At 38.7% G+C, this 27242-nt stretch overlaps 1 protein-coding gene across 3 annotated transcripts; it reads right to left on the bottom strand.

Moving 5' to 3' along the window:
• Positions 1–9207: 9207 nt before the first annotated feature.
• LOC127512650 (uncharacterized) lies at positions 9208–24278 on the bottom strand. Of its 3 annotated transcripts, XM_051893755.1 has the most exons (9): positions 23149–24278; positions 20855–21548; positions 20640–20711; positions 20468–20530; positions 20264–20317; positions 15858–15926; positions 14597–15686; positions 10991–12174; positions 9208–10904 (listed from the first exon to the last, which is right to left on the bottom strand). In XM_051893755.1, exons 7-9 carry the CDS (start codon positions 15631–15633, stop codon positions 9844–9846), a joined length of 3282 nt encoding a protein of 1093 aa, XP_051749715.1. In that variant the 5' UTR covers positions 15634–15686; positions 15858–15926; positions 20264–20317; positions 20468–20530; positions 20640–20711; positions 20855–21548; positions 23149–24278; the 3' UTR covers positions 9208–9843. The 3 variants fall into 3 exon arrangements, with proteins under 3 accessions (XP_051749715.1, XP_051749714.1, XP_051749716.1); XM_051893754.1 differs by having other exon boundaries at positions 20264–20530; XM_051893756.1 differs by lacking the exons at positions 20264–20317; positions 20468–20530; positions 20640–20711; positions 20855–21548; positions 23149–24278 and having other exon boundaries at positions 15858–18208.
• Positions 24279–27242: the final 2964 nt, after the last annotated feature.

Below are 27242 nucleotides of genomic sequence, written 5' to 3'. Positions count from 1 at the left end.
AAAGATGTCTCGTTGAGTTAAGTCTTCGCTACACTTACTGTTCTGACCAGCAGGGGTCACCAGCTTGTGGTGCTTTGAGCGGCAATGTAAAACCCCACTTTCAGCTTTAACCCTCTGGGGTCTGAGGATTTTTGGGGCCCTGGAGAAGTTTTGACATGCCCTGACATTTGTGCTTTTTTCAGTTGTTCATAAACATATTAATGGAAAAGGTGTCATTACACTGTATTCAGCACAAACTAGACTACCATAATATGTGAGGAACATGTATGTACATGTTTGTTTTTTTGAAGGAATAACGTTTATGCGTGGTTATTGAAAAAACAAAAAACTTAAGTCACTGAAATAAGGCCACAAAACTAATATTATATATGTGTTCACAAGACTTCTGCGTATTGGAGGTTGTAGACTAGAGTTTTTGCTTCAAAATTATGTAAAAATTATCCTGCCTACTTGTTCAAATAAAACAATATATTAATTTAAATTTTGTAAGACACTTTTTGTCAACAAACACAGTATGCATGGAGGCGTGAATTTTCATGAATAATGCTGTGATTCACACCTGAGAAGACAAAAGATCCGCATAATGACCTGCATAATGAGCCCTTTCAATCAGGTAGGAAAAACCCTCTGTGATCATGCTGATAACAGGATTAATGTCCACTCTTGACCAAAAAAAACATGATTTTTGTGATCTCATGCACGTATTATTGCACATCATGTGAAGAAAAATTTGTATAGGCCTATGTTAAATTACAGTACCAGTCAAAAGATTGGACGCTTTACTAATGTTTTTAAAAGAAGTCTTAAGTCTCTAACCAAATAATGGTTTCTATTTTAATAAACTTTAAAATATAATGTATTTCTGTGATGCAAAGCGTCTGAACATTCCTACCTCTATGGCATTTCATATAGGCTACTATATTTGTTATGTTATATAGCCTAAATGTCAATGTGCAGTTGACAAACTATACATCATTAAAAAGATCTAAGACTCAAGCTTCACATTTTGACTTCTGTTTTACTCTTAAAATCTTATATTGACCGTAATTTCTTAATATTCTTAAAAGCATGCACATTTGGAGAAATATTGATGGATTCTCATATGTTTATGTCAATTTTCTATACAGAGGAGTAATATTTATTCAATATTTATTGCCATCATCACTATGAGCGCTGGATACTGTGTTTTTCAATTCATACTCGCAGCTGGAGGGCGCTCTGTGCACCTTTAGTCCACAAATGTCTCAGTGAAGAACAGGCACAACATGTGACATTCCAGGAACTAACAGAGGCTTCCAGAGATCGCTAACCATGGCTATAACATGCAGATACACTTTTGAAGATAATAAATACACGATTGCGATGATGTATACATGTATTGCCTCAGAATTTGCGTCTGAATAGCGCTCGCTCCGTGGGCGTGGCCACATTAGCGGATAATGAGCTGAATCACGGACTTCTGACATGGCTTTCTTTTCATACAGATTACATAAACAGAGAATTTTTGTTTTTGATTTGACTTACACGATTTAAAACCTGACATTTCAGCGTTTCTTTAGACATAAGTATTCACTAAGTTACACTTCATTTTCTGAGAACTATCATATTGGACTTCGTTCAGAGGGAGACGACAGATAGCGCATTATGTTAGTTTTCTTTATTTTGCAAAAAGCACATCATTTTGTTTTTACTCTGAGTGTACACAAATAAAAGAAGATATTTCACAGATTAAAATGGTGTATAACTCTTAATTGCATGTGCAAAATTGACAGAGTATTTTTAATCTCTTTCACACTGGTAAGAAAAAAACTGAGGTGGTATCAATTATTTAAAATGATGCCCGCATTCTCCACCAAAATGTAGCGAATTAACTCAAAGGGGAAAAATTAATAATTATTCATAACTCATTATGATTATTAATTATGATTAATTATGAATATGTGAATCAGTTAATCAGATTAACTTGATGTAGCTACATTAAAATTAATATTACAATCAATTAATCTGTTCGTCCAGTGAACACTCAGTGTTAATTGTTTATTAATTCTAAGAAATGTTCATTTCCAGGTTATGGGAAACAACATTCTTATTGTACAGTACTACTCAGAGCATGTAGTCAAGATCTAAATGATTTAAGAGGCAATTTATTAGCAGACGGAGCCAGAACCAAACATGTATTGTGCACAAGCTTTATTAACTAAATCACAAACACATAACTAAACTAACAAACACATAACATACACGCAGGTCACACACATACGTAGATAAAAAATGAGCAATGATAGAGTTGAACCGGAAGTGGGACCGGAAATGGAGCTATGGGAAAAAGTCAAAGACAATCTGGAAAAGAATCATCAGTTTCCTCAGTAATATAGCACATTTGCTGACATAGGTGGTTTACAAATTAATACTAAATCGCTGTTTAGTGTTTAAATGTACAATACTTGCAAAATGCCTTTAGGCTGAGGAGCATCGGATCTGCAGGCTGAGGAGAAATCCTTGATGATTCGGTCTGGAGTTGTAACCAATATCTTCTGCATTGGTTGAAGAAATATGAAACAACTTGAGCTGTTAATTTGACTCTTAGTGGGGAAAGAGTTCTCCCTCTCCTAGTCAAGCACATGGTTGGGGGCAGGGCAGGCCAAGGCCCAAAGGCCCACAGGCAGCCCCTGCAGTCGCTGTGTTGTCGGAAAAGCAAGAGAAGAGCGAGGAGCATTGTGTGCTGGCTTTAAGCTCTGGGAGAACTCACACCCCTAAGGGTTGACCTGACCAATAAAATGGGTAGGATCTCCGAGCGGCAAAATTCCTATATGGGGGCTTTTACGACCGAGCGTGATTAAAATGGTTGTTGAAGAGGAACTATTAAAGATTCTTGTAACACTGATGTGTTGCACAGGCATCAACATATCGTATACACAAGCATTTGAATCTTCTTGATACGAACCCATAGACAGTAAACATGGTATAATTGAAGTTACCTTAAATGTATCATAAAACATGTGAATACAATACTGAGTACAATACAACAAACAGTTAATGGATACATTAAACAATAATGGATACCATTTCCTGGGGATATGCATGTTCATTTTAGAACAGTCTGTCTATAAATTAATGCAGGAAAGTCGGTTTTCTGTGTCTCTTTCTCTCTGCTTTTCCACGTGGCAACACACATATACTTCAGGGCAATAAAACTAAGGCTGGTCTTCTCGGGGGATGGGGACAGACCCCAGAGTAAGTTTTAAAAAATTATTTGTTAAATATAACAAATAGTTGTGTCTGATTTGTTTCAGTCGTTACATAATACAGAAATCAGATGACATTGTGCTGTTAAAATGATTGCATTTGTATTATGTTTGTTTGTGCATTTTTGTAGGATGTGAAATGTCCTCAGACTGGTGTGAGCACTGAGGATGGAGTCACAGCAGCATCCTGGAAATGGTGTAGTGCCATGGATGAGACCCTCCATCACTCCACCTGCCCTTATTGCCTCATCTGGCCCGGATGTTGCTGTGGTCGCTTCATCTTCAGTGAGTCCAGAGCCAGCGAGAGCATCTAGAAAAAAAGCAAAGGACATTGAGGATGTGATTTTGGTCAAGTTTGTTCTGCTGGTTTCTGTTCATACATTGGAGCCTAACTTTCATAAGCTTCAAAAGCATCATCTAATAATGTCATGAAGCTTCTGGAAGTCAGGCTCCATTGACTGATATTGTATGAATAGAAACCAGCAGGACAAATTTGACCAAAATCACCTTTTTTGTTCAGAAGAAGAAAATAGAATACACAGGGATTGAACAGCGTGAAAGTGAGTAAATAATTCTTGAAATAACCCTTTATGCACCCAAATAAAAATTGTATGAAATGTATGTATGCATTTATATTATAATTCCTTGAAAAAGTAAACTTTAAGAAATAAGCTGCTTTATTGAGCGTTTGTGCCCGAGACACTTACAAAAAAGGATTTACGAAAATCACATTTACATTATTTACATTTATGCATTTGGTAGATGCTTTTATCCAAAGTGACTTGCAGTGCTCTTATTACAGGGATGATCCCCGTGGATCAACCTGGAGTAAAGTGTCTTGCTCAAGGACACACTGGTGGTGACGCTGCAGAGATCAAACCACAACCTTCTGCTTACCAGTTCAATGGTTAACTCACTACACCACAAAAGTAATGAAGCTACAACAAAAATTAGCATGTAATTGTAAAAATACACTATATTGCCAAAAGTTTTGGATGCCTGCCCTTATGTGCACATGAACTTTAATGACATCTCATTCTTAATCCGTAGGGTTTAATATGGAGTTGGCCCACCCTTTGGAGCTATTACAGCTTCAGCTCTTCTGGGAAGGCTTTCCACAGGGTTTAGAAGTGTGTTTATGGGAATTTTTGACCATTCTTCTAGAAGCGCATTTGTGAGGTCAGGCAGTGATGATGGCGAGAAGGCCTGGCTTGCAGTCTCCGCTCTAATTCATCCCAAAGGTGCTCTGTCGGGTTGAGGTCAGGACTCTGTGCAGGCCAGACAAGTTCCTCCACACCAAACTCATTCATCCATGTCTTTATGGACCTGGCTTTGTGCACTGGTGCGCAGTCATGTTGGAACAGGAAGGGGCCATCCCCAAACTGTTCCCACAAAGTTGGGAGCATGAAATTGTCCAAAATGTCTTGGTATGCTGAAGCATTAAGAGTTCCTTTCACTGGAACTAAGGGGCCAAGCCCAACCCCTGAAAAACAACCCCACACCATAATCCCCTCTCCACCAAACTTTACGCTTGGCACAATGCAGTCAGGCAAGTACCATTCTCCTGGCAACCGCCAAACCCAGACTCGTCTGTCGGATTGCCAGACAGAGAAGCGTGATTTGTCACTCCAGTGAACATGTCTCCACTGCTCCGACGCTTTGCATTGCACTTGGTGTTGTAAGGCTTGGATGCAGCTGCTCGGCCATGGAAACCCATTCTATGAAGCTCTCTACACACTGTTCTTGAGCTAAACTGAAGGCCACACGAAGTTTGAAGGTCTGTAGCTATTGACTCTGCAGAAAGTTGGCGACTTTTGCGCACTGTGCGCCTCAGCATGCGCTGACCCCACTCTGTGATTTTACGTGGCCTACCACTTCGTGGCTGAGTTGCTGTTGTTCCCAATTGCTTCCACTTTATGATACCACTAACAGTTGACTGTGGAATATTTAGTAGTGAGGAAATTTCATGAATGGACTTTTTGCACAGGTGGCAACCTATCACGGTACCACGCTTGAATTCACTGAGCTCCTGAGAGTGACCCATTCTTTCACAAGTGTTTGTAGAAGCAGTCTGCATGCCTAGGTGCTTGATTTTATACACCTTTGGCCATGGCAGTGATTGGAACACCTGAATTCAATGATTTGGAGGGGTGTCCCAATACTTTTGTCAATATAGTGTATGAAATTAAATATGGCAAGAAACGCTGACATGAATTGTAAAACGTTTTAATCAGTTTAAATGTTTTACAGGTAGTCATGCTCATGGAGTGCAGGCACACAAATGTTTGGAGCAGACACAGCGGCGGCCAGATTATCCCGCACATCTTCTCACACTCTTGCTTCTAGGTTGTAGGGTTCAGGGGGTATCATCATGGTTTTCCTCATCCTCTGGATCAACAATGTCCCCATTGAGAAGAGCAGCAATGAGGGACATGATGGACGGCAAAGACAGACGAAGGTGTTCATGGTGGTAAGCTGCTTCATCAATATAAAGCTGCAGAATTGGCACAGCTGTGTTGAGATGGCAGTTAGATGTGAGGTTCACCACCTGTAAATACATGATTGTTAGAACAATAAGTTTGAATAAAGCTTTGTTTCATGTGTTGTTGACTTGTATATATGTATTTATTTATTGTGATGGTTACATTTATTCATTCTTTTACTCATTTATTCACGTTTCCTATTGTTGTCAGTAAATAAAATATAATTCTTTTACTAATTCATGCATTAATTCATTGCTTGACTGTAAATTTAAATGTATTCACCTTGGCTGTATTTGTCCAGTGTGTATTCATGCATATGTCATATGACAAAACAAATTGCATTTTGCTTGTTTTACTAAAACATACAGTCAGGTCCATAAATATTGGGACATCAACACAATTCTAATTTTTTTGGCTCTATACACCACCACAATGGATTTGAAATGAAACAAACAAGATGTGCTTTAACTGCAGACTTTCAGCTTTAATTTGAGGGTATTTACATCCAAATCAGGTGAACAGTGTAGGAATTACAATAGTTTGTATATGTGCCTCCCACTTTTTAAGGGACCAAAAGTAATGGGACAATTGGCTGCTCAGCTGTTCCATGGCCAGGTATGTGTTATTCCCTCATTATCCCATTTACAAGGAGCAGATAAAAGGTTCAGAATTCATTTCAAGTGTGCTATTTGCATTTGGAAACTGTTGCTGTCAACTCTCAATATGAGATCCAAAGAGCTGTCACTATCAGTGAAGCAAGCCATCATTAGGCTGAAAAAACAAAACAAACCCATCAGAGAGATAGCAAAAACTTTAGGTGTGGCCAAATCAACTGTTTGGAACATCCTTAAAAAGAAAGAACGCACCGGTGAGCTCAGCAACACCAAAAGACCCGGAAGACCACGGAAAACAACTGTGGTGGAAACACTCTCCAGGAGGTAGGTGTATGTGTGTTAAAGTCAACAATCAAGAGAAGACTTCACCAGAATGAATACAGAGGGTTCACCACAAGATGTAAACCATTGGTGAGCCTCAAAAACAGGAAGGCCAGATTAGAGTTTGCCAAACAACATCTAAAAAAGCCTTCACAGTTCTGGAACAACATCCTATGGACAGATGAGACCAAGATCAACTTGTACCAGAGTGATGGGAAGAGAAGAGTATGGAGAAAGAAAGGAACTGCTCATGATCCAAAGCATACCACCTCATCAGTGAAGCATGGTGGTGGTAGTGTCATGGCGTGGGCATGTATGGCTGCCAATGGAACTGGTTCTCTTGTATTTATTGATGATGTGACTGCTGACAAAAGCAGCAGGATGAATTCTGAAGTGTTTTGGGCAATATTATCTGCTCATATTCAGCCAAATGCTTCAGAACTCATTGGACGGCGCTTCACAGTGCAGATGGACAATGACCCGAAGCATACTGCGAAAGCAACCAAAGAGTTTTTTAAGGGAAAGAAGTGGAATGTTATGCAATGGCCAAGTCAATCACCTGAACTGAATCCAATTGAGCATCCATTTCACTTGCTGAAGACAAAACTGAAGGGAAAATGCCCCAAGAACAAGCAGGAACTGAAGACAGTTGCAGTAGAGGCCTGGCAGAGCATCACCAGGGATGAAACCCAGCGTCTGGTGATGTCTATGCGTTCCAGACTTCAGGCTGTAATTGACTGCAAAGGATTTGCAACTAAGTATTAAAAAGTGAAAGTTTGATTTATGATTGTTAATCTGTCCCATTACTTTTGGTCCCTTAAAAAGTGGGAGGCACATATACAAACTGTTGTAATTCCTACACCGTTCACCTGATTTGGATGTAAATACCCTCAAATTAAAGCTAAAAGTCTGCAGTTAAAGCACATCTTGTTATATTATATATATATAATTAAGTATTGGTCAGCATTTATCATTATTATTGTGTGTAAGTGTTGGGGTGGGCTAGCAATGCAATTCATTCTGGGGTAATCTTAATTTTTAAGTTGTGATACTTACATTTTTAGAGTATAAAATCAACAGTCTTCTCTAAAGGTAAGATCTTCGAGCAACTGCCCAACGCTGAGGAAAACCGTACTAGGTAGGGTTGTCGAGTCGAGTTACTGATGCTATTAGGTGTTTGTGTTACATGGTAGACCCTCGGGTTTTGAATGGCCGTGCTATTAAAATTATTTATATATTTCACGTCGGGTGTTCATGATTACCTGCCAGATTGGATGTCATGGATGTTTTGCAGCGCGAATTCTGACTGAACGAATATAAACTGGAAAATAAAGGTAATTTGCGTTTGTTATTTTATCTACAGTAGTTAAATCTAGAATTCTGAAGGGAAATAAAGTAGCAGTTAAGATTACATTTATTTGAATGAATGATAACGAGAGAGCGAGTGAAGGAGAGAGCGCACACAAGAGAGAGAGAAGCCTACCCAGTGAAGCTTTTGGTTTATTAAAATAAAATAAAAAAGCACACGGCGGTCTCTTTTAAATTAACCGGGCAGAGGTTGAAATTCAGCTGCTGAATGTGTGTGTGTGTGCGCGGAAAAAGGAAAAAATAGACATACAAAGTTTCTACCTCAATAATAAAGCTGCAAATTTTTAGTGCGAGTGCATACACACACGTCTGCTTCATAATACAACATTAAAGCTACCTTTTAGTAAGCAAACGTGTTGTGGCTTGGAATTCCAATGCCTGTTCGCATCGGATATGCCTGTTTAGACGTAGGTCACATGTCCAGATATCGGATATGGATTTAAAACCACATTTGGAAGTGGCTCAGATCGGATGCGAAAAAATCGGATCTCGTGCGGATTTTTGTGTTTACACGTGTGCAGCAAATTCCGATCTGTGTCAGATGTGAGCAAAAAAATTGGATTTTTTGTGCCAGTGTAAATGCAGCCTCATTTTTTGCTTACATCTGACACAGATCGGAATTAGTTGCACACATGTAAACACAAAAATCTGCACGAGATCCGATTTTTTCGCATCCGATCTGAGCCACTTCCAAATGTGGTTTTAAATCAGTTACATATCCTAACTCTGGACATGCGACCTACGTCTAAACACGCATATCCGATTAGCATAGGAATTCCAAGCCACCGGCGGATGGCCAGTCGCGAATAGCTGTAATGAAGTGCCAGCCAATCAAATTGAAGCATTTCAACTGCTGGTCTAAGAACGGAAATGTCGTCACAGCCAATCAGGTTTTTTCACGCATTTTTTTGCTTTTTACTTAAACCTGGGATCGAATCCCACTCATGCAAGACTAAATTATAACAAAATTATAACATTTAACAATGCAGTACAGCTGCAAAGTATTTTTAATGTTTTTTTCTTTTGGATTACAAGGCAATGTGTTGAATAAATTGTTAATATTAAAATACAGTGAAATAATAGAAGTAAATGCTTATAAACACCTTAAAATTTACTCATTTTAATTAATAGTGAAATAAAAATGAATTTGAATATGATAGTGAGCACTCATGATAGTGATTTTTAATTGTTTTTATTAAATGCTTTAAGCACTTTTTAAGAATAGTAAATATCAATACAAAATAACAATATAGACAGGAAGATATAGACAACTCTGACAATATATACCTTTTGCAATCTCACACTGAATAATAAAATTAAAACATGGCCCCTCTATACAAATATTTAGATGTTTTTACATGTCTCAGGATTTACACAAATGTGAGAACTATAATTAAAGAGTATTAATTAATATGGAACATTTAAGGACAACATTCAAAGCCAGTTACAATGCCTAAATAAAAAACGACAAGCAAACACCTATTAAGAAGGACCAATTATACTTTAAAAAGACAAAATAAACTTGACCCAAAAGGGGGCATCTGCTTGATGCTGGCCTGGGTGACAGCAAGAATGCTGAGCGGGGAGCAGATCTATAGGATATAGGGTATAAGGAGACAAATATATAGCATTATTATTATTATAATTATTTTACACAAATGTAAAAGTGGGAAATGTAATCATAAAATGTTTTTTAGAAATAAAACGGAACATTTAAGGTCTTCAAATACACACGTAGAAATAACAAGCATGACTGTAAACAAGAGAGCATTATGTATAAACATGCAGAACAATAAAACAATTTAATGTAAATCATTTCTTCCTTTCTTCCACCCATCTCTGCCTCTCTGCCTCATAGTAAGGAGACTTCTGAAACTCATTCCAGTTCATCTCCTTGGCCATGCCCTTATCTCGGTATAGAGAGTACACTTTAGATGGGCAGTAAATGTATTTCCCTGCCACTCCAGGGAAGCCCGTATGGATGTGTGGGCTGTTTGGTCCCTGTTTAAGGACCATGTGGCAGAATCTGCAAAGGCGGCCTGCTTGCTGGGTGTCTGGCATTTTCCTCTTTTTCTGCATCTTCTCCTCCACCCGTTTCTTGGTGTCCTCCAGCTCTTTCTGGAAGAATTCTGTCTTTGCAAATTCTTCAAAAGGCATTTTGGGGTTAGAAAGTCCCTCAGCAGCATAACTTTGATGCACCTTCTTAGAACAATAGAAATAGCGCACAGGCCCTTGCTGGTGGAAAAAGTGGACGGAGGATCCATCAGTCTCATATCGAGACTTGGGCTGTCCACAAGCAAGACATGTCTTTGTCTGCCTTCTTTTCTGCTCTGGCTGATGCTGTTGCTTCTCCAAGATGCTCTCCACAATCTTCTCTATGGAGCCTTGTGTCAGAGGTGTGGACAGGGGAGGGGCAGGTGCGGACAGGGGAGGGGCAGGTGCAGGTGGGTTCACAATAGCGGGCTCAATGGTGACCACAGGGACAAAAGCCGTCTCACTCCCTTTTGTTAAAGAGTGCCACAGCTGCTGAGTCTCCAGAAGTTTTTCCTGGCTTGTGTTCAAAGAAGAACTGGTGTTGAGAAGTTTTGCCAGGTGCTTCACATAGCGGGATATGTGCAGCTTAGTTGTGGGGTGCAGCAAGCTATTGGGATCTCTGGCAGACTGATGGACCATGTCTGCATAGTCTTGATCCACAAGCTTCAGAATGTCCTTCTCCCCATGGTACTTCTGCAGCAAGCTGTCGATAGCTTCTTTCATGGGTGGCGTCCAGCGTGTGTGGTCCAACACAAAAACCCGTCCACCCGTCTTTATGGGCCCTGTGCGAGCGCTCCTCGGTGAGGACCTCATTGGAAGGGGCAAGGCATGTGAGGTTTCTGGAACACAATAAAGCAATAATAGTTCTTCAATTGATCATGTTATTACATTAAAATGTATGTCTAAAAAGAATATGTTAACTTACCCATCGCTGCAGGAGGTTCTCGGATGTCGACTGACGGCATCTCCTGTTTTAGAAGTGCACCAGCAGACAGCGAATGACCGATGGATGGTGCTGGTCTAGGGGATGCTGTGCTGGAGAGTGGTGTCTGACTGAAGGAGGGTGCTGTGTCTGGAGGTTGAGCTTGGGCAGTAGCAGGTGTCTGCACAGGAGGTAGAGGCACAAGAGCAGCTGATTCATCTCTCTTTTGGGTTCGATGTTTGTCCCAATCCAGAGGGACTGGACAGCAGCCTGGCTCTGTGTACTCTAGGCCAAACCTCTCTCCGGTGTCTCTGTCAGAGAGATGAAGCATAGGGTACTTCTCCTGCTCAGTCACTCTCTTGGAGGCAGAATTTAACTCAACCATTAGAGCTGGATCAAACACAGCAGGGAGGATGAAACCTGGCTGCTTAAGGTCCAGCAGCCGTTGGTGGTTCCACCGTGCCACCCCTGTCATGCCTTGGGCCTGGAACAATTCAGTGGAGACATAAGTCCCTGTGATCCACTGGGCCTGGTGGAAGTGGTACCCTTCCTGCTGTGACGTACCTCTGACAGGGATCCAAATGGGGACTTTGGCGCCTTCACCAGGTACGTGATTTAGCTGAAGAGTTCCACCATACCGGTACATTATGCCCTCTGAGAGTTCAGGGTCACTGAGGCAACCTCGGAGAATGTGCACTCTCTGTATGCGCCACATCTTCAGCATGGATGGCTTGAAGAGTGGGACATTGTCGGGGTCCATGGACAGGTGAAAATGCTTCAGGACTTTCTCCACTCTGTCCAGCAGCTCTGTGGGTTGTGGTATTTTGGTCCTGCAGTGCTCTCGTATATGCTGTTTGGTGGGATTGATACCACAGAACCGATAGGCGTCCTGGAGCCTACTTAGGTCCTCCTGATCCACCACAAAGAAGGCTGCGGAGAGGAGCTGGCAGAACGTGCTGAACAGAGGGTGATGCTCAGAGGTGCACTCCCGTGAAAAACGCCTCATGCAGTGGAACAAGTCCAGCTTCACCACGATGTTGTTGTTGAAATGTAACCGAGAGGCACAGGTGTTCTCCAGCGGTCCAGAGATGGCCCCAGCAACAATGGAAGGGGTAGTCTTCCAGGCATCCCAGTTTAGATGTTCACCAGGGATGCAGTCTGGGATCTTAAATGGAGCACAGCAATCCCTAAATGCAAGACACAAAGATGTAGAACAATGTAGATTTAGATTTAGAAAGAAACAGCATTTTTTATAAAGCAAAGAATGCAAAAAGTGCTGTGCGGGGTGTAAAATCCATATCTTGGTGTAGAGGTCGACCGATATATCGGGCCGATATTTGTCTTTTTTAATATATCGGCATCGGCCGATATCCGTGTTTAGTAGCGCCGTTTTAAAGCCAGGCACGTCCGCGGGCAGCCCTGTGTTATTGGTGCGGTGGAATGTGCTGCTGCCATCGCATGTAAATTGAAATTTTTGGAAGATTCAACAACAGTCCTGGGAGATAAAGATAGCCTAAGGCTTAAATTCTGATATTTCAAAGTCCTATGGCCATATATTTACTGTATATTACTAGTAAACTATGAAGTGTTGCTTCACTTAGTGAAAGAAACAACGGATAGCATAAAATGCGTCGGGAACTGGCATAATGCTACAGCTGGTTGAAGGTTCGCTTACTTGTAGTTAACTTTAAGGACTGTAGTCCAAAACTACCAGCAGCTTGCTTGCTAACATATTAGCCCTGATGTTATAAGTTCTGTTTTATTTTTCCTGTATCGGAGTCGGAGTCGGAGAATTTCACTCTGTGCTTGGGGTGGAGAAGGCGGCAGCTCTCACAAACACTGCAGCGTGATTGAGGGCTACGTTACTCCGACAAATATTGGCAATATTAAGAGGATTTGGCATTTCCAATTAATGTAAGCCTGTTACATTCTTCTAGTCTATTATTATTACTATTAGGTAAGCTACTTTTATTATTAAATTAATATCATAATAAATTTGCCCCGCAATAATTTCACAGCGCATCACCGCATAACTGACGTGCTGTAAGGATAATAAAAGATTAGGCTATCAGCTCCTCTTTGAAAATGTTTTAAACATTTTTTAGGTCTATTATACAATGAATTAGACCTATAATTAAAATTATTAAGTCTATAATATTTCCTAACACTGCAGTCATAAACGAAAATTAAGAGCAGCTTTAGGCTACTTCAACTTTAAAAAACAAAAACAAAAAAAAAAACAAGCTGTTTAACACGAAATACTATTCTTCTAATTTTTTCACTATATGTACGGGCCAAAAAGGAAATTATGGAATAAATTAAGACAGTTATATACCGTTATCAGCATATTATGTTGAAATTCGTCTCTGAGAGAAAATGCTCCGTTAATGCAGCGTCAGGCAGCTCCATCACTTTTACTTTCACTTTGAATACTGACCGAGGTTAAGCTTTTACCGGCATAACTTTTCCGCAAAGTTTGCACGTTGCTTCTTGTGTGATATCCATTGGCTCCTCTTCTTGGTTGAACCCCCGCGGATTTGCGCTACGCCACTGCGCAGAAGTGTATGACATTTGTTCGGAAGAATGGTTTGATGCGGACAATAGCTGGGTTTCCATCCAACTTGCAATAATGAAAATTCAGCTCAAGAATATGCGCATCTGCGTGTGTTTCCATCAACTGTGTAATGCGAAATGGACATCAGCCTAATAAAGTGATGTGTTCCGACCAATGACTATATATATATGTCGCAGTTATTATCCTCATTAAACCTGTCTAACGTTAACCGTAAAGAATGTCAGCCTTGCATACAAGGCTGTATATTTAAGTTTACATTTATGTTCCAACAAACTTGAAAAATTCAGCTTGATAAATGCTCTAAAACTTTTATGTAAATCAAGTCAGTGTTCAATAAATGATGTTAAGTTTAGAAATGTTGTGCATCCACTTATTATTAGTGTGACATTTTAGCATGCAAATGAAGGGGAAAACTTCAAGATACCGGCCCTAAAAATCGGCAGCACATATCGGCCATCGGCTGACCCTGACCTCTAAACATCGGCATCGGCATCGGTTATAGAAAAACCCATATCGGTCGATCTCTATCTTGGTGCTCTTTGGGCAATTGAAAATTTAAGGAAAATTATATAAAACGCCTTTATTCAATCATGGTTTAAATATTTAAACAAATAACCACACACCAACACGTTGCGGCTAATGAACATTCATCAGGGTGTGAACAAAATAAATATTGCCTTTTATACAGCAAACAATTAGTCACATGACAGTCACCTGACTACGTAATATAAAACAATCACAAGAGAGCAAATTGAAATAATTAATATAAAGAAAACGTCACATCAAAATGTAATTTAACATATTGCAATATATTATGATGTGACACCCTGATGAAGGCTCATTAGCTGCAACGTGTTGGTGTGTGGTTATTTGTTATTAAATATTTAAACCGTGATTGAATAAAGGCTTTTTATATCTTTTTCCTTAAATTCTCGAGTGCCTTGGATTGATATGTTTTTTAAAAACAGATTTTTTTATTAGACATGACACTGGCGGTTTGCATGGCAGTGATAAGAGAAGATTGCTGTTCTCACCTGTCCATCCAGTGGAAGCCTGCCTTTTCCACTCCAGCATCGCTATACCTCTTGGCCAGTCCCTGGTACATTGGCTCCAAGGACCTCTCAGTCTCAGACTGAACCATAACCCAGGAAACAATCAGCCAGTTCTCATTCATGATGGCATAACTGGACATGACCCCAGATGCCAGTGTTACTTTTCTTGCAACTTTCCTGGTATGGTCAGACCTGAAGACCTGCCCAAAAGTGCCCTGGAGGAGTTTGGTCATGGCTGGCTTTTGACGTTTGAACTCATCCAGCAGGCAGTCGGTCAAATAGAAGCTGGACACAGAGACTCCATACCAGCCATCATGATCATCATATGACCCGAAAGCACGTGCCGTGTTTTCCTTCCTCAGGAACTGCCCAATGGTCCTCTGTCCATATACGCCAGCCTCAGCATCCCTGATGTTTTCTATGGCATGCAGGTATGCCAGGTGAGCTCGCTCATACTTGAGGTGCATGAGCTCATTCACCTGGTTTGCCATGTCTGTTGGTGACTTGCCAGTGCGCCTCAGCTCATCCATCACAGACTTGCAGATGGCCTTCTTGTAGGTCAGGAATGCAGGCAGAATGTTGGTGAACCGCTTGGGCAGCTTCTCAAGCCATCGTGGATTGTCAGCAAACCAGTTCTTCCGACATGCCTTGCAGCAGAGTCGTGAAGACAAGATGTAATATTGACCACTGGTGCCAACAATCACCCGAGGCCTGCCCACTCCTGCAGAGACCACCTGTGGATGAAGACATCCATGCAGACATGGCAGGATGTAATTATTTCTCAACCTGACCATGACTTGACTCTCGGGCTTCCAGATGAAAAATGGGTGGAGCTGGAAGAAGTTGGGGGATGGGAGCTCAGCCACTGTATCGACAAGCTCGGGTTGTGGAGGAAGACGCCACAGGGAAATTGTGTTCCCTAGGTTTCGCACTGAACTAGACCCAGGCCACAGCCGGAGATCCTGAAGCTCCATCTTCATCCACATCTTCTGGTGTTGAGAACAGCTCCAGTTGCCCATGTCATGGTCATGCCCCGGCAGGAGAACAGGAACAGGTGACTGAGCTGAGGGAACTGGGATTTACAAGGGCAAAAAGAATGTAAATCCCTGATTAATATTATAGATTGCATAGTTAATATGGAAATAATGTAAATAAATACAATGTTTAAAGCAGAGTTAAGACAACATCTTAGTGTCAGGAGTTCACAAAACAGAGGGTTTGTCTACATGCAGTTCATTCTTACCTTTTTCACCACTGTCCTCAAAGGCATGCACTTTGCGTGCGGAGGTGCCAGCAGCACTTGTGCGGAGTTCTGAAACAAAGTGCAGTCTTTATGTTTTGCATCTAATCAAAACTTGAACTCTGAGCTGACTAACTCTGAGAAACTCTGAGTTTTTGGTTTCAGAACAGCTGAATTTAGTTAGTTTATCAACTCTGAATAGGTTGACTCTGAGTTAAGCGCGTGCACCACGACTATGAAAATCCATGATCAGTGGAGCTCCGATATTACGATTCACCATGGCAACAGCACCCAACAAAATGACGTCTGCATACTTAATACAAGTTAATACAAGTTTAATTCTTATCACTGTTATAATATCAGAGGTGAAAACTGGCAGAACTGTAAGTTATTGAACTAATTTTAATTTTCATAGTACTCCACATGCAAAAACAATTAAATTATTATTATTGTTTTATTTATTTAATTTTTTATTTTTTTTTTATTTTGCAAATTATCTGCCAATGGAGTTAGAAAATTAAGGAAGTGGCTATTTGGAAATAGCATATTTTCTTAGCAACAGATGCTATTTACAGTAAGTGCAAAGCTGTAGATGCTAAAAAATAGAAAATAGTGATATATTCTATTTACCCGCAGTTCTTTGCAATAAGTGTAAATAGTAATTAGATGCTTGGTGTGCGGCTAGAGATGATAGACCTGCAAAGCGTTTTGATGTAAAGAAATAGTACTGGTTAGTCATACACAAATATAATTTGAAACTGATAATAATCTGTCTGTGTGTGTCTGTGTCAGAGCATGCAAGTGGAGCGCGAGCTCAAAGAGAGAAAATAAGAGAGAGAATGCACATTTCATTCGGATTACATAACAAGAGAGTAGCCTACTTCTTTTCATTTTGAATTGCTTTGTTTAAAAGTAGACATTTCAAGCTTTCTATAGATATATTTCTCATGTCTGTGAGTCAAGCAGCCTATACGCTGAGTTTCAGTTCATTTAGTCTATAAGACGCGCTCCAGTTCACGTGCAAGTGATCACGCCGGTGCCTCCGTGTCATGATTATATTGTCTGCTATATTTGCTTCTTATTTATTAAATCCAGGCAATTGGTCAATGAAACATTGATTAAAATTAAGATACAATTTTAACAAAACGGAATTCACTTTAAAGAAAGGCTTTCTACAACGCAAAACTTAATGAAGTGGTCAAAATCATGTCTGACCCACTCCATGTCCAGAGGTGGGTAGAGTATACAAAAACTGTACTCCAGTAAAAGTACAAGTACTTATAGAAATATTTACTCAAAGTGAAAGTGAAAGTAATAATCTTAATAGTTACTTGAGTAAGAGTAAAACAAGTATCCAATGAAAAAACTACTCAAGTAGCTAGTTACTAGTTACTTTGTAACACACACACACACACACATACATACACACACATATATATATTATATATATATAATTTGCACAACAAAGTGTGTATATTATTGTTATTATTATTATTATTATTTATTTATTTATTTATTTTTGGTAAATTGTTCAGTATTATATAGAGAGCACTTCTTGTTAAACTGTTTAAATTGCCTTGAAGAAAATACTTCAAGTAGGCTACAGTATGTGTAGTTGTGAAGTTGTGTGACAGTTTTATCATTTTAATTTGCACTACAAAAAGTGTAAGTATATTTTTTATTATTATTTATTTATTTTTGGTACATTTCTTAAGAAGCATAATTTATTGTTAGACTTATTTGTTGGCCAGTTGTGGTCTGTGCAATAAATATTAAAGGTTCTAAACCATCTATTGTGTTTTATTGTTCCACTATAGTAATAATAATATTTACAATAATATATTGAATTTGATAGGTGTCTCTCACATTGTCCCACAGCAACATTAAAATGGTGTAGACTAGTGTACTAGTAATGTTTTATAATAATAATTTATTCTACTTAGTGTCCATTTCATTCATTTAACATATTTAATATTGGGGGCATATTTAAGAAAAAAAAAATAAAAAAAAAATAAAAGTAACAATAGTTACTTTCCCTGGTAATTAGTTACTTTTATAATGCTGTAAATTACTACTCAGTTACTAACTCACTTACTATTTGTGTGAAGTAACTATAACTAATTACCTTTTTAAAGTAATGTGCCCAACACTGGTGATATGTGATGGGAAAAGGGAGAAGAGCGAGATTGACAACAGCTCTTAAGCAAACTTAAGTAAAATGCACTTAATTTAGATTCCCCCCCAGGAAACAAGACTAAATATCTTCTATCATTTTTTTTGTTAAATAGAAAATGCTATATATACAGTCAAGTTCAAAAGTTTACATACCCCTTGCAGAATCTGCAAAAATGTTAATCATTTTAATAAAATAAGAAGGATCATGAAAATTGCATGTTATTTTTTATTTAGTACTGTCCTTAATAAACTATTTCACATAACAGTTGTTTACATCAAGTCCACAAGACAAAAAAATAGCAGAATTTATAAAAATGACCCCATTCAAAAGTTTACATACCCTTGATTCTTAATACGGTGTGTCATTACCTGGATGATCCACGACTGTTTTTTTTTGTTTCGTGATGGTTGTTCATGAGTCACTTGTTTGTTCTGAGCTCTGTTTTTCAGAAAAATCCTCCAGGTCCTGCAGATTCCTTGGTTTTCCAGCATCTTCTGCATATTTGAACCCTTTCCAGCAGTGACTATATGATTTTGAGATCCATGTTTTCACACTGAGGACAACTGAGGGACTCAGACAAAACTATTACAAAAGCTGCAAACATTCACTGATGCTCCAGAAGGAAACACGATGCGTTAAGAGTCAGGGGTGAAAACTTGTGAACAAGAAGTTGATGTGCAAGTTTTTTTTATTTTGTTTAAAGAACAATTTTTTTCATTTAGTTCTGCCCTTTGGAAGCTACAAAAGATACTTACATGTTTCCCAGAAGACAAAAAAAGTACAATTTATTCTGTTCATCCAATTCAAAAGGTTTACATCCCTGACTCTTAATGCATCGTGTTTTCTTCTGAAGCATCAGTGAATGTTTAAACCTTTTTTAATAGTTGTGTTTGAGTCCCTCAGTTGTCCTCAGTGTGAAAAGATGGATCTCAGAATCATACAGTCACTGCTGAAAAGGGTTCAAATATACAAAAGATGCTGTAAAACCAAGGAATCTGCAGGACCTGGAGGATTTTTCTGAAAAACAGAGCTCAGAACAAACATGTGACTCATGAACAACCATCACAAAACAAAAAAAAAAAAACAGTCATGGATCATCCAGGTAATGACACACCGTATTAAGAATCAAGGGTATGTAAACTTTTGAACAGGGTCATTTTTATAAATTCAGCAATTTTTTTGTCTTGTGGACTTGATGTAAACAACTGTTATGTGAAATAGTTTATTAAGGACAGTACTAAATAAAAAAAAATAACATGCAATTTTCATGATCCTTCTTATTTTGTTAAAATGATTCACATTTTTCTAGATTCTGCAAGGGGTATGTAAACTTTTGAGCTCAATAAGAATTTTTTGAATATTTGTACTTTAAATATTTTTGCAGCATGAATGAAGTATTTAAACATCGCTTGCAGTTTAAAAAGGGGGAGGAGACTGAAATAAACTCTGGGTTTACCGAAGAAAACCTGCTCCCTACCAGGTTAGGTTCACAGAGTAAGTTACAATGGTAACTGACTGAGTATAAGTTAATTCCCTTTCAGAAACGAGCTTGACTTACCCTGCTTTCTCGGGTTTGATATACCTGCATTTCTGAAATGGAAAACCCAGAGTTTCCCTCATTTCAGGGTTAACATACTCAGAGTTTTCACTTAACCTCCTTTCTGAAACGAGCCCCAGGTTATTAGCATCATGATATGATACATTTTGGTTGTGTTTGTGAAAATGATACAGAGTTAAATACGCTATGCATTAAGAAGATATGTAAGACAAAATCGTAAGTCATTTCAGAATTCACAATATATGCAAGTGTTGGTGTTAGTTGGAACTCAAACAGCCATACGTTTCCTTCTCCTGCTTATCAATTTTTGAAACACTTATGCTACATTTACATACTGTGTGCCAACCTATGTACCTGTAATATTAATGTATGCCATTATTGACACTGCTGTATTATATTTCTCTACCTATCCCTGTAATAGTAACCTTATGAGCACACTGAAAGCTGTGTTCTTTGGAATCATAGAAATTATATAAATATATAATTATATATATATAAAATTGAATTAATTCCAACAGACACACCAAACAAACATACTATCCTAATCACTACTCACTAATCTTAAGCAGGAGGAGCAAAATGACTTGAACAAGCATGCATTCAAGTGTTAGTACCAAATGCTACTTAAAAGTTGTTTTTAAATAACATTAATGGAGAAAAAAAATGCATTCTTACCCTCATTGTGGTTGAAATCAGTTCATCGTGGCAGGAATTCATAGTCCCTTAGGACTGTTAGTATAATGCCAGCATACAACCATATTGTTGGAGGAACATGACCGGAACATGGCCAGAACATAAACAATAGAACAGTTTAAGTCAAGGTTCAGTTTTGGAGGGCAATTCATCATACTCCAGTCCTGAAACCTCTTATTCAAAAACCTGTCTTTGCTTCTGGTGACACTCCGGGTATGGCAGCAACTGCTACTGCTGCTGGCACAGCAACTGGTTACACACAAACACAGAGATGTAAATGGGGAGACAGCAGATACAAAATAGACCATAGGTCATCGTCAATTCTGACATTTGGACAGTGTAATAACAGTGTACTTACAGCTCTGCACTTGTAGCTTAGAGGGTGAGATGCTCAACATCGCCTTCTCCAGTTCTTCATCGTCATCCATCACTGTGACACAGACCAGAATTTGTTTGCACAATTTAGGATGAATCAAAAGCAGGAAATATTTAAAATATTATTTCTGGTCATACATAAATGGTCATTTTAATCTTTAAAAACATTTTAATGAAAATATTAATAGGATAACTTACCCAGGGGTTTAGTTGGGGCCCTTGAGGCAATAGGTGTGGAAGCAGTGGCAGATTGCTGCCTCTTCCGCAGGTACTGCTGCAGCTTGTACATGCGTGTCCCTGGGACGCAGCACTTCCTCATGATGAAGTCTGCGTAGCCATCAGCTCTACTATCCCATATCTCCTTCCAGGTGCTCTTGGCCCGGGAACCAAAGCCAACCAGCTGGTCATCTTCCGATGAGGCTGCCACAACACCCACTTCACTGGCCTCATAGGTGAGAAGAGACTGGATCTCTTCAAAGCTAAGAGCATAATTAACAAATGACAGAAGGCTGTCCTTGCTATGTCCCTCGGCCATAGGGATGCCTGATGCCTCCTCCTTCTGAAGGTTCTTGATGAGATACATAGTGTACCCTACATCATTCTCTAAAAGCCACCTGAAGGGCTTCCCTTTATACTTTCCAAACTGCAGGATGTAGTCTCCCAGGACCTCCGTCCTGTCAGAGACATCCCCTCCTCTCTGACGGACCACAGTCAGAGCATTCTGCCGCACAATGTCCTTCCTCATGGGCGCAGACTTGTCCTGCAGAGTGGGGTCATCCTTAATCCGTCTGGCTTCTTTAGACGGCTCCTGGAGGAGAAATCCGAGTGGTCCCTTGCGGAACACAACACAGATTCTCCCTGGGAAGAACAGCACTTTCTTTTGCATCTTGATCTACCACAAAAGAAAAATAGAATTTTAGGTTTCATTTAAGAAGATACTTTAAGAACAAATACTTGTCAATACCTGAAATATCAGTATTTGTTTCATTACATTTAATTATCTGACACGAAATAATTTGGCCAAATCTTGTTGCTGTTCCTGAACTTCAGCCACATAGTTCAAAAGGTCAAGAAGATAATACTTTTTCGTACCTCTTTCACCCTTATGTACTTTGTGGGCATGGAGAGAGGGCGGAGTGTGTGTCTGTCTGCACGTACACATTTTTGTTTTTGTTTGTGTGTGTGTGTTCTTGTATACATTGTTTATGAGGACACAAATGTGTATAATGACATGGGTATTACAATGTAAACATGGTTTATGAGGACACTTCCTGTGTCCTCCTAAACCAAATGGCTTTAAAAAAAAACCATACTAAACAGTGTTTTTTTGAAATTCAAAAAATGCAGACAGTTTTCTGTGATGGGTAGTTTAGGGGTAGGGGTAGTGTAAGGGGATAGAATGTACAGTTTGTATAGTATAAAAACCATTACGTCTAGTCCCCGTAAACCACATATACAAGTGTGTGTGTGTGTGTTTGTGAGTGAGTGAGATTATTGTAGACAGACTTCAATTAACTCTCTGAAAGCCTACTATAATGGTAATACCATAGTCCTGCTAAAAGCTTAATTCTTAATTACTTTTAATTCATGGTTGAGTCTGAGATGGTATATATAGCTTGGTAGTCAAGCTATTTTGGTCAGTGGAATGTATAATTGGTCAGACAGTAAGACAGTATCTGAAAAAAAAAAATACTATAGTAATTGATAGTAAATACTATAGTATTTTTAACCATAATATAGTAAAGTACTTGACTTAATTTGTGGTAATTCTGTAGTTGCTGTGGTAATATAACAACTATAGTAAACAAATTACTTTACCCAATACTGTACTAAGTTTTCTACAGCTATTGGGTATATAGTACTACAATACACTACAGTTTACTGTGGTAAAAAAAGAAATAAAGTATACTAAAGTATTCCTTACAGTTTATCAGTTCACTATAGTTAATACTACAGTATGCTATAGCATTCATTAACAAAGTATTAATACTATAATATATACAGTACTAGTATGGTTCAAAACACTATAGTATTAACTATAAATTACTATAGTATTTTTTCATGTGAGCGTTGCTAGCAAGTTATCAACACATTACTAGTGAAATATATGCTATACGTTGCTTATTTAACGTCACGTTATGAAAAGCATTCACATTAATGTAAAAAAGTAATCATGTTCATTCATTATTTACGTTAGCTCGTTAGCCAAACGATTTATGCTGAGGTTATGTATTAAAACAAGATTGTCAGAAACGGACTGACAATATTATTTAACCTCATGACATGAAAACTATATAAATATATAAAACGATCATTCATTACTTTGCGTGCAAATCATCCTATGACTATATGATAGTAAATAAAAGCTGACGGTAAAGTTTGGTAACGATCAATACCTCACAGGGCGAGGCTGGCTTTTTCACTCAACATCGAATGCGATTTCAGCATTAACGGCAAGCTATAAAGTATTATGCATACATAAAGTAACTTACCTTTGATAGAAGTGCTGAATAAAACGAACGAGGCAGATCTCCACTGTACTCTCCGTGTCTGGGTGAAAATGGCAACTTCAAACTTCCCGGGGTGACAAAACACGGAAGAGCGCCACGAGAGCGTTAGTGGCCGAAAGAATATTGCATCCGTAGTGGTTTAGCACTACCATAGAGAATGAATGGGAAACGGTTTAGGGCCGTTTAGCTAAACAATTCTCGGCTCGACAGATTAGTGGTTAAAAATATAAGAACTTAAATTAACCCAAAATGTATTGGTTATATTACAATCACAAAATACATGGGCAGCTGTTTCTTCAACAAGACCACAAAATGAGCAAGTTTAATCAATATCAAGACATTTACAGATAGATGAATTAAACCTGTCACTCATATCTTTTAAGTTGTTGCGCTTGTGATTACGTCGTAGGTCACATATGATAACGTCAACATGGCGGATGATGTCGGATCACATTCATAGGCCCTGTCCCAAATGGCACACTTCATGTGCACTTTTGGTCTTGTGGACTTACAATGGCCGCTGCGTGCGCGTGTCCGTTAAGTCCACAAGACCGTAGGGTGTCCCATGCGTCATTTAAGCTTAAAGAAGGGTGCTTGTGGGCGGCCCCTTTGCGGCTGCTATGCGCCCTCGATGCGCACTTCTGCTGAGCCCGCAAGACTGTGGCCCTGTCCCAAATGGCACACTTCATGTGCACTTTCGGTCTTGTGGACTTACAATGGCCGCTGCGTGTGCGTGTCCGTCAAGTCCACAAGACCGTAGGGTGTCCCATGCGTCATTTAAGCTTAAAGAAGGGTGCTCGTGGGCGGCCCCTTTGCGGCTGCTATGCGCCCTCGATGCGCACTTCAGCTGAGCCCCCAAGACTGCGAGCTACGCAGAGGACTTTACCTGGCAGTCAAAGCGGCATTACGTCGTGAAAGTGCAGACTCAGAGGAAGACCATGAGGGTTTAGTGTGCCATTTGGAACAGGGCCTGTGACTGTAAAAAAAAAAAAAAAAAAAAAACCCTCTTTTTTTGGAACGCACTTCTGCGTCATCTTAACGAGACAATCAAGGAGACAGCTTCGTCTTTTTTCTCCTGGGCTGCGTTCCAGTTCGTTTTTTTATGCCCTTCTCTTGCTAACTTCCCTCAGTCTCGTTGACTCAGACGTACGTCATTGCTTACGTTGCACGAGTGCCCACTGCTAGCAGAACCCTTGCAATGGGCTGAATTGGAATGTCCTAATCCCTTGATCACTTGGAATCTGCTATGGAGAAATTTAAGCCGCCTTTATTATAAGAATTCAAAATAACTGATTTTCTAATATAACGAGTTTTATTTTTCCAAAGAAATATAAGTAACCTTACATCAATCATCTTGCAAGTAGATTTATCCACAAATAAAGACTGAGCAGCGTAGGATAACCGGGAAATCCCTTCTGCTTTAGTAAGCAGAGTTCTGCCTCTCAAAGATAGATCTCTTAGCAACCAAAGGTTAATTTTTTTGTGTGTTTTCTCCACAACTGGACTAAAATTCATCTGACATCTTAGTTTAGTATCTTTTATTATTTTGATTCCTAAATATGTGACACTATCTTTGATGGGAATGTTACAGATAGAGGATGCAGCACATTTTTTAATCGGGAGTAACTCACATTTATTAATATTAAGCAAAAGGCCAGATGCATTAGAAAAAGACTGAAGAGAGGTTAAAGCAGTAGGGATCTGAGAGATATCTCTTAGAAACAACGCTGTATCATCTGCCAGTTGACTTGCTTAGTTGGAGACATTTGATATTCAACAGTGCTTTGATCTGCCTGCATTGACACTATTCTTTAAGAGCTGCTGTGCAGCCAAATAATGTACCAGTTATCAATGTAAAGCTGCTTTGACACAATCTACATTGTAAAAAGCGCTATATAAATAAAGGTGACTTGACTTGACTAATAATCAATTCCGTACCAGCAACAGAAATTCCCTTCACGGGACTCTCTTTAATATGTAAATTTAAAAATTGTGTAGCTATTAGAAAAAGATATGGGGAGATGGGGCAACCTTGTCTTACACCACGCTTTAAAAAAAATCTAGGAGAAGTGCCATTATTGAGTCGGATAGAGCTATTCCCACTACAGTAAAGCATTTTAATACATTTGCCAAAAAAAAATTACCGAAACCCATTCTGTGTAGGGCTTGTAACATAAATTCATGTTCTAAACAATCAAATGCTTTGTAATAGTCAAGAAAGAGGATAAAGCTATCAGTGGAAATAAGATCTGAATAATCCAATAAGTCAAAAATCAAGCGTATATTATTAGAAATATGTCTCTGATGTATAAAACCTGATTGGCACTCATCTATTATATTATTAAGAATAAATTTTAGTCTTTTTGCTAAGACTAAGGCGATAATTTTATAATCAGTATTCAAAGGAAATTGGGCGCCAATTTTCTATTAAAAGGGGATCTCTATTGGGCTTGGGAATCAATGTTATTAGCCCCTGACATAAAGAGGGAGGAAGCGTTGTTTTCTCAATACTCTCTAAAAACATTTTATGTAAAAAAGGTGCTAATTTTTGACTAAATGCTTTATAAAGCTCTGCAGATAGCCCATCAGTACCTGGGGATTTGTTACTTTTTAAATTATTTATTGAAGCAAGAATTTCTGAAAGACTAATGGGTGCATCACACGAACTACAATCTTCAGTATTAATTTGTTTTATGTGAGATAAGGAATCAAAAAATTCTGTGGCGGACTGCTGGCAAAATTTAGAATATAAATCATTATAAAATTTAGCACGAAAGTCTGCAAATATCTTCAAATCATCAGTTACATTCCCATCAATACATAGTTGCTGAATAGAATTTTTTACTCGCTGCCTTTCTAATCTAAAGAAATAAGCAGAATTCTGCTCACCCTCCTCTAGCCAATTCTGTCGAGACCTGATGACGGCACCTTCAGCCTTCCGTTTATATATATCCTCTAAATTATGTTTTTGATCAATAAGCTCATTTTTTTTCTGACTCTGTAAGATCATCTACATTTTTACATAATAATGCCGAAATTCTGGCCATAATCTGGTTTTCATTATTTTTTCTTAACTTTGCTAACGAACTGTCCAAGGTACAATTCAAAACAACATTAAAATCACCACCGAATATTAAGGAAGAATTTGGAAATTTAGATAACATATGACGTATACGTGTTTCTAATTTATTTAAAAAAAACTTATTATCCTTTGGTGAATTATACCCATAGACATTAGCAATAATACAAGTCATATTTGCAAACTGAAAGGCAAGTATAATGTAGTGACCATTGATGTCACAATCAGTAGCCAGAATCTTTCCACTAAAATTATTTTTTAAAATACAAACTCCGGCAGAATATTCATTTCCATGAGACATCCACATTTCTAACCCCCATTGTGACCTCCATAAATTGACATCTTCTAAAGTTGAATGAGATTCTTGTAAAAAACAAAGATCTGTGTTGAAACTTTTAAGATACAGAAAGACTGCTTTACGCTTAAGAATGTTTCGTAGCCCTCTACAATTTAAAGAAATAATAGACAAAGACATAGAGAGAGAGAGAGAGAGATAAAAAAAAAACAGAACAATAATAGAAGAACTAGTTCTAGGAACAAGTATAAAGGATTAAGTCACCGTGACAGAGAACCTAACCGGTCAGAACAAGCTTAATAGTAAGGGATGAGGTCAACAATCCCTTCATATATCGATCTAGAACATAAAGATGTTGAGGAACAACAACTATAATTCCCCCCTTTAAAGGGGTTGAAAAAACTCATTGTTTACTTAAATCATTGAGAGTCTGAAATAATCATTTCTTTTAAAGGGATGTAAATAAAAAAGCTCAGGGAAGATGCAAATAAGAATGTTCAGGGAAGAAAAAAAAATAAGCGCATCACCGTCAGAAGTGGGTAATTTTTGGATCAAAGTTCCAGAATTCACGCACACATCAGTTCCAAGGTCAAGTTCGCAAAGCATCAGTCAAGCTGGAAAACAGATCCATTACATTTTAGACAGGAGGAAATATTTCCGTACCATCTACAAATGCTCGTCCGCCGACGAAAAAAGCCCTTT

This window comes from Ctenopharyngodon idella, chromosome 5 (genome assembly GCF_019924925.1).
Source record: "Ctenopharyngodon idella isolate HZGC_01 chromosome 5, HZGC01, whole genome shotgun sequence".
Classification (NCBI taxonomy): Eukaryota; Metazoa; Chordata; class Actinopteri; order Cypriniformes; family Xenocyprididae; genus Ctenopharyngodon; species Ctenopharyngodon idella.
This window is presented reverse-complemented; position numbering and strand designations above follow the sequence as displayed.

Bases quoted from the DNA above. Each gene is read 5' to 3' on its own strand.
- LOC127512650 (XM_051893754.1), bottom strand. From the start codon at position 15,633: ATGGGCAACTGGAGCTGTTCTCAACACCAGAAGATGTGGATGAAGATG. The intron at 12,175-14,596 runs GTGAGAACAGCA...TCTTGCATTTAG, and splicing joins GGCTTCCACTGGATGGACAG to GGATTGCTGTGCTCCATTTA. The intron at 10,905-10,990 runs GTAAGTTAACAT...ATTGTGTTCCAG, and splicing joins AGAACCTCCTGCAGCGATGG to AAACCTCACATGCCTTGCCC.